Genomic DNA, 12,369 nt, shown 5'->3' with positions numbered 1-12,369 from the left:
ACAGTTTCCCCCAGAGATGATTTGCATACCCCCAGGGGTATGTGTACAATATTTTGGGAACCCCAGATCTAAACTAGACGGATCAATCTGTCCTGCCTCCTTCACCACCCAGTGCCAGATGTTTCCAAGACCAGCGGAAAACCCTCCTCCTAACGCATGCAGTCAGCTGGCCCGGGCTGGACAAGGAGTGCAGTCTGAATGGAGAGAGAAGTGGAGACTGTATAGGGAGATAATGAGTAAAAGGGGGTACGGTGAAAGCCTTCACAATGCAATACTGAGAAGGGAGTTGGATTTATGGTCTCGCAGATCAAGAACTAGAGAAGTCAATGAGGAAGCTGAATTAAACTCAAAAGAGAGAGGTTGTTTTTCACACAGTCTGCGAAGCCTGTGGAACTAATTACCACAAGCTGTCACCGAGGCCAAGCATTTAGCAGAAAAGTATTGAACTGGGATCTGGAAAATACAGATAGTCATTTATACAGGTGGGATGTTTTATGTTTGGAAGGACCATCTATCCGTGCGCTTCAGGGCACCAGCCAACCATAACTAAGGGGACAGGAAGAAACTCTCTCTGTAGTCTGCATCAAACTCCATCTTCAGGGTTTCGGGAATCTATTTTGAGCTCCTTGTTACCAGCCCCTGCCAGAAACAGGCTAGTGGGTGAGATGGGATCTGCCTCGCCAGATCAGACCACATGATCCTCTTCTGGAAATTAATGCACCAGCCAGTGGGAATACATGAGGCTTTTTTTGCCCAAGCCTTTTTTTCCAGCTCTTTGCCCAAACCCCTGCAACCAATCAGTATTTGCCCTAGAGCCTGAGGCCTCTCTGGCCAGCATTATCCAGCTCCTTATTAAATACAGCTGCAGCACGTCACTCTCAGACCCCCCCGACCTTGGCAAGTCAAAGCCAACTCCCTGCTGCATGACAAAAGGAGATAACACGTAGGACCCGCGAACGTCTGTTAAGACACAAATTTGTCCCATTTGTACTAAGGCTTTAAAGCAAACGCACCCTCTCTCTTAGCTTAGGCAGCCCCTAATGCAGGGGCGGGCAATTATTTCGGGCAGAGGGCCGCTTACTGAGTTTTGGCACGCCATCGAGGGCTGCATGACAGGCAGCCCAGGGCAGATTAACGTTAATTTTCCAAGTTGTTTAGGGGCCTCGTGGGCCAGATAGAATGGCCTGGTGGGCCGCATCCAGCCCGCGGGCCACATTTTGCCCACCCCCGCCCTAATGCTCTTGTCATATGCTTTTATTGATGCCCGTTTAACTCAAATGCTTGAAAACACGTGCGAGAAGGGCCGTCTGTGTTAAAGACTCACCAGGCTCCCTTGACTTCTGCTCCGGATCGCCAGCCTCCTAAAGATCTCCCGGGAAATCTTGGCGCAGGGGGCAAGTTTTTGGTTTTGTTTTAAATTGCCGTTGTATTTTGGAAATATTTCACAGACATCAGGGCTGGAAGGGACCAGCCCAGGTCCCTTCCAGCCCCGATGTCTATGAAATAATTTCCAAAATACAACAGCAATTTAAAACAAAACCAAAAACTTGCCCCCTGCGCCTGCTACACCAGGAATAGCGACTGCATGAAAACCAGACCAGAAAACCAACCACTCCATGCCCTTCACCAATTGCAGCAACGTACAAGACATTTGTAATACTTTTCATTTTGATCATTTGATATGGTGCAAGCAGCATAAATGTTACCACAAACCTATGGGGGCAGAGTGACGCCTGGAGTAACTCCATTAACGAGGAGCGCGACGCCAAGGATGACTTTTACCCCTGGCTTCCTTTAATGCAGTAAGAGGTTTTGAAACCTAGTTCAAAAGAACATCCTCCTGTAAGCAAAGTGGTTATGCAAAGTGTTGTGAAAGCCAGTTCCCCATAGCAGCCTCAGCCTGACAGATGGGCGCGAGCTGTCCCAGCACCCAGCGCTCTGCCACAGCTGCACAGCCCTCCCGAGGTCTAACACCAGCCGGGCCCTTCTCCTGGAAAACTGGCATATAATTCCCCAGTCGGTGGCCATCTCGGAGCGAGAATGTAATAGAAACCGAAGCTCTGGCCCACGAGATGCACAGCACAGAGCGCGGAGCACAGATCATTTTGGAAAAGGAGGAGATGGCAGAGTCTCAGCAAGTGGATCCCCCACCCCTCCCCGGGAAGATGCAAAGGTAACGGGCTTTCCTACTCTACTCATGCTTCAGGGGCTTACTAACTCCTGGATGAAGTGTGTCCTGAATCCAGAGAGTGTAAGCCCTGTGCTTTCATGATCTGATAGCAGCAGAGAAAGGTGGAGGGGAGGGAGGAAAAAGGCATTTGCAATGGGGGCTTGCTGTGAGCTTTGAAAAAAAAGGAAAAGATCAGAGATGTGCGTCTGCCTACATACGTGACCCCAACATCCCTAAACTTTGGGGTTGTCAGAATCCAACCCCAACCCTTTATCCAAAGGATCAGGATTAAACCAATCTTTTTAAAGAACCAAGTTTGAGCCCCGTATGCGGATGCTGGTGAACTTGGCTCCACATCTGTTCTGTGGAGCAACTCTTCCTGCTGAGACACGGGCGAGCCGAGGCATAAAGACGTTTACGATTCACTGCAGGTCACTAAGCAAGTCAGCATCGGAGGCAGGAGCAGACCCCAGGACTCTCTGGCTCTCCTCCTGTGGCCCAAAAGTACATACGGCAACAAAGATAATCATCACAAAAATCCTTGCCTCTTGCACATTTGCTGGACCATCTCAGCCACAACATCACTCCAACATGGCCAAAGATGTACTTAGAGAGTTTAAATAGCTATATACTGCTATGATGGGCCATAACGTGCTCTCTCTATGCTAGGGCTGCACTGAAACAGTATACAAAGGCTCTCCAACATTAGCAGGTAGCTCAGATTGGGATACGAATTTTGTGATTGAAGCCCATCTGTCTCAAGAGTCAACTTCAGGTGGGAGGGGAAGGGGCTGTGAAGTGGACACATGCCCACTGGAGGCGGAGGTGAAGTCAATAAAACGTGCTTGGTAGAGTGCAGCCACCTTTGGTCACTGCCAGCTCAGCCAGGACTCGAGATCAAAGTAGCCCAGTGCCGTGGTTCAGAATCAAAAGGGGCTGGTTCAAATAGCACCGGGGTTTTGCCCTTCACACTTTTGCCTTCCAGCAAATAAAGGAAGGAAGCATCTGTGGGACCTCTTCATCAGCTCAGGAGGTGGGCGGCAGAACCGCCCTCCTTAGCTCTGAGCAGCTTCCTGTCTCCAGCCAATTTTTCAGCTGCCTTGATGCCTCTCTGCTTCTGCAACCCCCACCCCAGGAGGTTGCATTGCTAGTCTTACCCCTAGGGTAGTACCCTCCCCTTATCCCGCCACCCTGGAGTCTCCTACTTGGCAGCACCCAGAAATGACATAGCTGGGATGAAATGAAGGAGGTGAAGGTCTAAGACACTGAGGGCAGGAGGGAGGGATTCGTGGAGAGGTCGGATAGTCAGCCACAGGTCGAGCTTGCGCGTGATAGTCACATGCATGCACAGAAAGCTCTCCGAGCACTGTGTGCGCTCATGCATGAGCACACACGTGTGCAGAGAAGACTGCTTTGCACTTCTCTACCACTCTACAAGCCCTCCTCATTAACCCCCATGTCACAGACGGGAAGCAGCACCGAGACGAGAGACTTGACCATGGTCATACAGCCAGTCAGTGTCCCCCAGGGACATATTCTCCCCATGGAGCAACCCTTCCCCAAGTGTGCATCCCTGGAGATACCTGCCCGTTTACCCAGGCACATACTTTTTTTAAGGGCAACGAATCAAGCTGGGTTAATGTGTAGGGGCTTGAAGGCACCTGGTCTGGTAAAAGAACCCGGGGGTGGTTAACAAGTGGAAAGCCTGCGGCCTGGGAGAACCGTCCCTATTTGATGAGTGGGAAGCCCCAGGCTGGGTCCCCAGGGAGCAGTTGACAGCCCCTCCAGCACCTGTGGTCTAACAGCCCTAGCGGCACTTCCTCTGCTTTAGCAAAGCATCTTTTCCCTTGAATCCCTGTTAAACAATCCCCCAGGGGAGCTGCTTGCGAGGAGGGAGCAACAGTTAGCCAGTGGCAAGTCAATTATTGGACCTGCCAGGGAACTGCTCCAGGTCACTCCTGGAGCCAAAGGCGCTGCGTTTAAAAGGCCTCTTAAGTTATGGGCTGCTTTAAAAAAAAAAAAAAAGACATGGTCACGGGGCAAACGTATCCCCGGTGTAACCCCACGGGTGGTTCCAACCTTGCTCATTGAAGAGGGTTTGCAGGATTTAGGAGCTGGCTGATTTCAAAGAAAGCAGCAGGGCTTGAGAGTTTTCAGCCTCACGGTTACAAAGCAGACACAACAGGACATGAGCCACCCAGACCACGACCAGGAACTGAAAGCGCTTCGAGACTCGGAGGTGGCTGGCGGCTGTGCCGACTCCTTCTTGCTTCTCGCCTTAGCAACCTTCTTAGTCTCCCCTAAAGGCTTTCTTGTCTCTCTTCTCACCTTACACCGGCCTGCAGTGTCCTCCTCCTCTTATTTCTTTCAAGTGGGTCCCTATCCGATGCCAGATATTTTGTTGTGATATTTAGGGCTGTTTGTCTCCAAGCGCCCCAAATCCCACCCTCCTTTCATCCATTTAATAATGAGCATGACACATAGGAATGAGGACAAGGGGCTGTCCGCCGTGTACCGGCTTCACTCACATGACGTGGGTGAGGGCTCCAGAAGTACCGTGGCTTTTACCTGGCAGGAGTCAGTGCCTATCCATGCCGCCAGCCAGCGTCAAAGGCCACCCTCTGCACTCCCAACGCAGAATAGATATAGGGCCAACCCCACCTTCCCCATTGCCAACCTCAGTGCAGCCTCAGCCTCCAATTCCCAACCATGACTCTGCCCCACTGAGGGGGCAGAGAGGGAAAGCGAGGCGCCACCCTTCTCGACTCTGCTCGTGTCCTCGGTCATGCGAGCGCCCCCCTCTCGACACGCTATTGCAGCCACAGGAGCAATGTGGCGCAGATGACCGGGGCGGAGATCGCGGCGCAGGGACCCAGCACCCTAGCGAGGGAGCGTGAGCGAGAGAAGGTGAGCAGGATGCGGGCGGCGTGGCTAGGGCCACGGAGCATGGACCAAGGGGCAATGCTGCCACCCAGGGGAAGAGAAGCAGCACAGACCGTGGGAAAACAACCAGTCTTTCCACTCCCCACCTCCGTGGCTGCTGCATGCCCGTTGAAGGGGTCCCAGGCAACGCCGACTCCATCGAGTCCCCTTCTCTCAGGCTTTGCTTCCCAAGGACTAGGATGCACTTGGCCCTCACCTCTCAGTTCCCTCCCTGCAGATCGAGCATCAGAAGAACGGCTGGGTCCGTTCCCAGCAGCCGCAGCGCTGATCCGAGTGCCCTTGGCTCTGCTAAAGCATCCTCCCCAGTGCAAGACCCAGATGCTGACAGCTCTTCCCAGCCCTGCAATCCAGGAGATCTCATCTACAGCAACCTAGGTGAGCAAGGGGCCTGGCCAACTGAGTCGTCACCTTATTGCTGGGGAAACTAAAGACTGCTACGAAGAGACCTCAGCACAGTTGAGGAGCATTGGGCACCGAGCACTTGAAAGCCAGTCCTCCCCATCCAGCTGCAGCTCTCCCCCCTTTCTGTATATACAAGTTGTAGCACCTTGTGCTATGAGCTTTGGGATCTCAAGAGTGAGTCATAGCTGTCCCTCTGAAAAGCCTCCCAAGGGAGCGCACAGCGGAGGGTGGTGACCAAGCACAGGTAGTTCTTCGGGCTTAGGCCTCGCGTGGGTCCAGCTTGTGCCCACGCATCGGTGCGCCTGTCCACAGTCAATGGGACAGCCATGGGGAAAGTTAAGCCCAGGCTCTACAGGGCTCATCCCCACTGCATCTGGGCCCAGTTGAGTAGACACCCTGAGCTCATCTCCACTCTCCGGTGACGCGTCTGCCCAGGGTGTACCACCTTGCAGTCCTCTCTGCAAAGGCCCCTGTTCCTGGCTCCTCATTTCCCTGCCTCCCCTGAGAAGTCATTCCCAGCTCTTGATTCCCTGCGCGCATTCAAGGAGGCAGTGGGGAGGGGGTCGGATGGGGCAATGGGGATGAGTAGGGATGGAGGGAGATGCAGCTGGGAACTGTGCAGAGTTCGGTCCCCGCCAACTCTCGGGGCACCTGTCAAACATCTGGAGGACAACGGGTCCCTAGCACAAGTGTCACAGTTATCTCTGCTGTTGCCTTCCCTTGCAGGAGAGATACGAGCACACCTGGTCCCAAACAAAGTCTGCCGAGGGAGCTCGCCTGGGAAGCTCCCTTCTGAGACCAGCTCTGACTCGTTGCCTCCACCCCTGCCAAAAAAGCAGCTTAGCAGAACCAGCTCGCTGCCCGAGAAGGTGCCCTCTCGTAACTGCCCAGGCAGAGGTGCCTCCTTCCATACTCTGCAGCACGTCGGCAGTGCCGGGACCAGCAGAAGCGGGGGATATTGCTCTTCCAGCACTCTCCTGAACAAGGAGAAGCCTCTCAGCTCCAGCCAGCCTAGGCCTCCAAGTCATCCTAAAAGATACTTGTCCAAGTCCCAAAGCATGTGTGAACCTCAGCTCTGGGGCAGGCCGAATAAAACCCAGCCTGACCCTTTTCTCAGGAATAGTCATCTAGAGCACCTGACGTTCACTACCCCCGACAGGGAGCTCCTCTCTTTCTTCAAGGACCTGGAGAGCCAAGCAACTGTCTACGAGAACGTGATGGGGCGCCAGCTTGTGTCTTTGACCCACCTCACCACCCGGGTCCAGGAGATCCTGGTAGGGAAGGAGGAGGAGCAGCAGCTGGTAAGAACACAACTCGCAGGAAAGAAGTGGGCAGCTTTCAAGCTGCTGGACAAGGAGCCATGCTGTGAAACAGGAGACGCTTGGTATTACCGCATCTGCTGTGCCCAGCAGGTCTTTGCTGCCAAGGTAAGTCCAAAAGCAAGGGGGGACCCTGGATTTCCACAGCAGCCCACAGAGTGCTGAGACAGGGTGGGGATGACCTGCTGCATCAGTACTGAAAAGGCCCACGGCCAAATACCCGAACTGCAGAGTCCTCCAGGTCCCTGCAAACCTTTCCCAGCGCTGCGCTTTTGGCTTCTTATTCAAAGCAGTTCCAGTGAAATGCCAGCGTTACCCTGGTTGACGCGCCACTGTGCCAGGGCAGAGCCCTGCTACACCCATAGAGCCCATGTGTGGTTAAAAACAAGAGTTCTCCATTTGCTGCAGCCAAATTGTAGTCCTGGTGGTATTCATGTACCACCAGCCCCACTCCCATCAGCCATTCAGCTTATTTGCAAAGAGGAACATGGGGATTTTACAACTCAGCCGGGGACCCCTGGAACAGTCACAGGCGCGGGGCATCAGTGGGAACTTTCCCCATCCTCCGTTCTTTCTTCACCTTCCTGCTTCCAGCTCCTCTTCTCTCTCTCCCCCTCCTCTTCATCTCTCCTTTTATCCTTGCCCTCTTCTTCTACCTCCTGTTTCGCTGCCTTATAGGCTACAGCCGCTAGAGGGCAAGATGGTCACACGCAAGTTGGCAAACCCCGCAGTGCCAACCATGGAGCAGTGCTGTGAGTACAGCCTGTTGTTCTTGGCCATCAACCAGCTGAAGACAGTCCTTGAAGAGTAAAAACTGTGGGCTTCACAGCAGAGACAGGTTAATCCAGCTCTGGAAAAATCCCTTCCCACCTCTAACACCCAGATCTGTACCAGCCTCAGTTATCAGCCGGGACGCCCAAAGGCACAGCACAGATTGACACCTATGTGGTTGGGCCTTATGCTTGCTGAGTGGCCCTGGGGTGAGCCGAGAGGAGCTGCACATCATATGAACCCTGCAGACCATGAGCCAGGTTTCAGGGCATAGAGCTCCCTGGAATAATCTGTGGCCACTTCTGGGCATCGGGCATAATAACCGGCCCCCTCCAGGCCTGCTGGGTTGCAGGACTACTCTGTGGTACTTCCATCCACTAGCAACCTGGTGCAATAGTACCTGGGGCACCGAGTACCACTCACAGTCTGGAGGGAAGAAATTTAGTAGCAGCTTGGAGTAACAGTGCTTGGTGGCAGTTTGGGAGCGAAGGAGAGGAAGGGCTCGCAGACTTCAAAGCACTTTCTAAAAGGCATGGAAGTGCCCTTATTCTCTAGCGTCCACATGGAGGAAAGTGGAGCACGGGAAAGAGATTCATCCCAGGCCTTGTCTCCCTGCACAGTCCCACGTCCCCTAGACCATGCTCCCCGCCTGTGACAGGGAAGGCGAACTTGCAGAAACAAGAGCACCCAGGACTTGGTCAGTGAGATCAGCCCAGCCAAACAGCAGGGGTCAGAGAGGAAAAGGCAGAGAGCTCTGCAGATCTGTAGCCTGGTTGGCCAGTAGGAGTTGCTGGACTGGACTCAGCACGTGGGCCATCTGGTCTTGCATCTTGTCTCCAAGAGTTGCCAACAGCAGATGCTTCAGAGGAGGGGGCAGGAAACCTCCCAGTGAACCACTATGGGCAAAGCGGCTTTCCAGCTCCATGCCATTAGCCAGGGCTGCATCATCTTCCATATTATCTTAGAATCATAGAAAATTAGGGTTGAAAGGACCTCGGGAGGTCACATCTAGTCCAACCCTTTCTCTATTACTGTAGTCAGCATTGTGATCTCCATCACACTCCATCTTCAGGGTTTCTGGAACCTATTGTTCCAGCCAGGACTTTGTCTTCCTTTATTAATAATTGCAGTAATATCTCACGGGTGCCAGGTGCTCTATGAACTGCGAGTGAGACACTGCTCAGGCTTCAAAGAGCTTCCAGGCTTAACCAGGTGAAATGTAACAGGGAGAGGAAGAAGATATATGGGATCGGGGAGGGTGGCTGGAGCGACTGTAGCAAAAAGCAAGGCTTTGGTAGATGCGACGTGCACAGCAAGTGGTTTGCATATTTGCTAATGGATGAGCAGATCAGGAGCAGTGATCTCAGTTTGCCCCCTGCCTCGCCACTAACTAACAGTGCTCTGCATGCCTCAAGCTAGCAGTGAGGCTTAACCATGGATTCAGAGAATAAGATAGTGGCTGTAAATGCACCGAGTTCCCCCTGGATTAGAGAGAAACAGCTGATCAAGGCACCCTGCACGTTAGCCCTAAATTCTGCAATGAGGCTCCCCCTACCACATCCAGCAAAGTGGGGGTCACACAGTGATGTTAAATGATTACACTACTGTACTGGCCGGTGTGGTGTGACTCTGTAAGACTTCTTTCTAGCAGCACCGTCTCCCTGCAGTCCCACGTCCCCTAGACCATGCTCCCTGCCTGTGACAGGGAAAGCAAACTTGCAGAAACAAGAGCACCCAGGACTTGGTCCATGAGCTCAGCCCAGCCAAACAGCAGAGGTCAGAGAGGAAAGGGCAGAGAGCTCCGATTTTGTTTTCTTCATCCTGCTCTGCTGATGGCTTGTTGATGTTTCTTCCCTGACAGGTCCATAAATGCTACCCCTGCAGTCTCTCCATACAGACTTCCCTTGGGGTGCACTTCAATATTCAGCAGGTGTTTGGCCACTTCATCGATTCTCTCCCTAAGGATGTCGTGGCTGCAAAAAGCCCTCAGAAGCTGAGCCAGTTCTGTCCTAATGAACAGGAGGAAGATGCACGTACTAGTAGCTCCCCCAGTGTCTCACCTCACCTTGCCCAGGTGGTCATCTCTCCCGAGATTCCTTACCAAACTCTGGCGGATTTTGTGACGACATCTCAACATCTGCACAGCTCTAGCCCTGGTCACTATGAACGCCTGGCTTGCCTCCTCCTCCTGCAGTTGTGCGCTGGGCTTGAGTATCTCAAGAAGCAAGAAGTTCTTCACTACAACATCTGCCCAGAGAACCTGCTCTTGGTGCACTGTCCATTTCCTCCCCAGGGCCAGCAGGACAGAGATCGGGCCCCGGAGTTGCTACTTCCAAGGTTACTCATCAGCAATTTCTCCAAAACTGTAGGAAAAACAAGACCTGCACTTCAGACTCAAGAATCAGACCGGGTCCAAAATACAGATGAGCTCCAAGTAGCCCTTCTGATCTATGAGATCTTGCATGCAGCTGACTCCTTGGAGAAGGTGTCAGGGCTCCGGAGGGATGACCTGCCCGCCATCCCAGCCCTGTCTATCTATTCGCAAGGGCTCCAGCAGCTGGCCACCCTGCTTCTCCATCCAGACCGCCACAGGAGAGTGTCTCTCCAGCAAGCGAAGAACATTTTGCAGATCTTGCTGTGGGGGCCACGCCAGGAGCTCTTTGCCAGGAACCCAATGACAGACGTCTTGCTCCAGAACTGGATCGACATTAAGAGGACGCTGCTGCTGCTGAAGTTTGCAGAAAAGTTGACAGAGGCAGAGGTGACGCTGAGTCTGGAGGAGTGGCTGTGCTGTCAGTACTTGAAAGAAGTCACCGTATATACCCTATACCCAGTGGTCAGGATCCTGTATGCGGTATAAAGCCAGGTAGCATTTAAAGACCCCTCAAGACCAACAGAAAGGGTCAACACCTTGCACCTCAGTTATGAAATATGTGGATTTACTGGGCTGAAAGGCACATCGCAGGCCTTCAATTCTTCTAAAGATACACTGAGCAGCAATTACGTGGTGGGAGAAGGGGTCATTAGACATATGGGGCTACAGTGCTGCCTATCGTGAAGTGTCTACGATGCCTTGATTAAGACTAGAGGTACCTTGGATCAGGCTTGTGCTCTGTATCATCCCTCCGGGAAGCAATTGGGCTACCTGTTCCTAGCCCACAGACATAACGCGCTGCCTGGGTAACTCGCCCACAGCCTCCCTTCCCCAAGGAGTCCCGTCCTACTCCTGTTGACTGGTAACGGAGAATGCCCAGATCTTTAATAGCTGCACTGGGATCTTCAGCCTGCATTTCTTCTCCCTCCAGGTCCCGCTCCTGTGACTCTAGTGAACTGCTCCCCACAGCTCAGGGTTCTTGCACTGTATTTTTACCCTTGCTGTAATCTCCTTCAGCCAATTTTCAGTCTAGGACAAAGGAGCCTGAACCCAGTTCACTGCAGTTGCACAAAATATTTTGCCCCTGAGCCAAGTTTTCAAGTGTTTACTCATTTACTAACTCAGACTAAGGGTTTTTTGCATTTAGACACAAAATCTTCTTGGGAAAAAAATATATATATATACACATATATACATATACATATACATATACACACACATATATATATATATTCCCCTGCATACTGGTTCTTTAATTTTGTTCTAAAGAGAGATTCATTTGTCTGACAGGTTACATGATTAAGGAGAAATATGATTCATCCGATAGACCCATTCTCCTTGGAAACAATTTGTTGCATAGTCATTAACATAAATAATAGTGCACCCGTAGTCACGTAGCTGAACAGCTTCAATAAACCCAGAATCCTGCTGAATCTTAAGTACTGCCCATTTATGATCTTTCTTTTTACAGCGTTATGAAGCTAGAAGATACATTCAGGGGGAAATAAAGAGCTAAGCTTCACTGCTCTGTAGTGATTGGTCATAATGGATAAGAAAGTGCAATAAATAGTGCGAGTCAGTTTATGGCTGCTGTACATGGAGCTCACCACTGCAATCAGGTCTCTGGATGTTCATTAAGTACCGCGGGGCTGAAAAAGCAACAGCATTTGCAGATCAACCTCTGCATCCCAACCTCCACTGAACCAGGACCCCAGAGACCTGTATTTGGACCCCTGGGCTCTGTTGTCTGCAGGGTGATCTAGGTGTTGTCCTCTAGGGTGCTGAACTTTGTAAGACATTAAGCAGAGCTCAGGCTCCCAAGCAGTCAGCAGCAGCTACAGCCAGGGGTGGCCAAATCCCTGGGATCATGCACAATGCCAACCTGAAATCTCAATATTCATTCTCCATTTTTAGATTCATTTAGAGGTAGTGAAAAGGGCTGAGCTGACAGCCCCCGTGGCCTGTTTAGTCCCTGGCAGTCAGCAAGGGATGCTGTGACCTGAGATGACCATGGGTTTATACTCAGGGAGTTTTCTTTCCCTTGTCCATACCACCCAGTGTCACTGGTGAACCTATGGCCCCTCAAATGACATGTGGGTTACTCCTCACAGCTCAGTACTCTGCAGTGTATTGGTACTCTCCATTTAGGCTCCTATGAGCAGTTCTCACAAGACTGGGAAGATTTATTGCCCGGTCAAATATGCAAATACTGACCGACTCAGCCCAGTAAAGTCTGCAACGAAATCATTTTACAGGACTGGGCCCAGAGCTCCATATCTGCTCTACCTTCATGTAGGGGCCTGGGCACATGCAGCTCCCAGGAACCCAAGGGAATTGGATACCCGACACCAGCTCTTTGCACCCCTCTTTCTGTCTGGACACCCACTGAT

General features: G+C 52.0%; 1 protein-coding gene across 2 annotated transcripts; it reads left to right on the top strand.

The window, feature by feature from the left end:
- Positions 1-1,797: 1,797 nt before the first annotated feature.
- CUNH19orf35 (chromosome unknown C19orf35 homolog) lies at positions 1,798-11,810 on the top strand. Of its 2 annotated transcripts, XM_019557064.1 has the most exons (4): positions 1,798-2,173; positions 5,331-5,488; positions 6,242-6,942; positions 9,467-11,810. In XM_019557064.1, exons 1-4 carry the CDS (start codon positions 2,073-2,075, stop codon positions 10,463-10,465), a joined length of 1,959 nt encoding a protein of 652 aa, XP_019412609.1. In that variant the 5' UTR covers positions 1,798-2,072; the 3' UTR covers positions 10,466-11,810. The 2 variants fall into 2 exon arrangements, with proteins under 2 accessions (XP_019412609.1, XP_019412608.1); XM_019557063.1 differs by having other exon boundaries at positions 2,084-5,488.
- Positions 11,811-12,369: the final 559 nt, after the last annotated feature.

This window comes from Crocodylus porosus, unplaced genomic scaffold, assembly GCF_001723895.1.
Source record: "Crocodylus porosus isolate Cpor-Errol unplaced genomic scaffold, CroPor_comp1, whole genome shotgun sequence".
Taxonomy (NCBI): domain Eukaryota; kingdom Metazoa; phylum Chordata; order Crocodylia; family Crocodylidae; genus Crocodylus; species Crocodylus porosus.
This window is presented reverse-complemented; position numbering and strand designations above follow the sequence as displayed.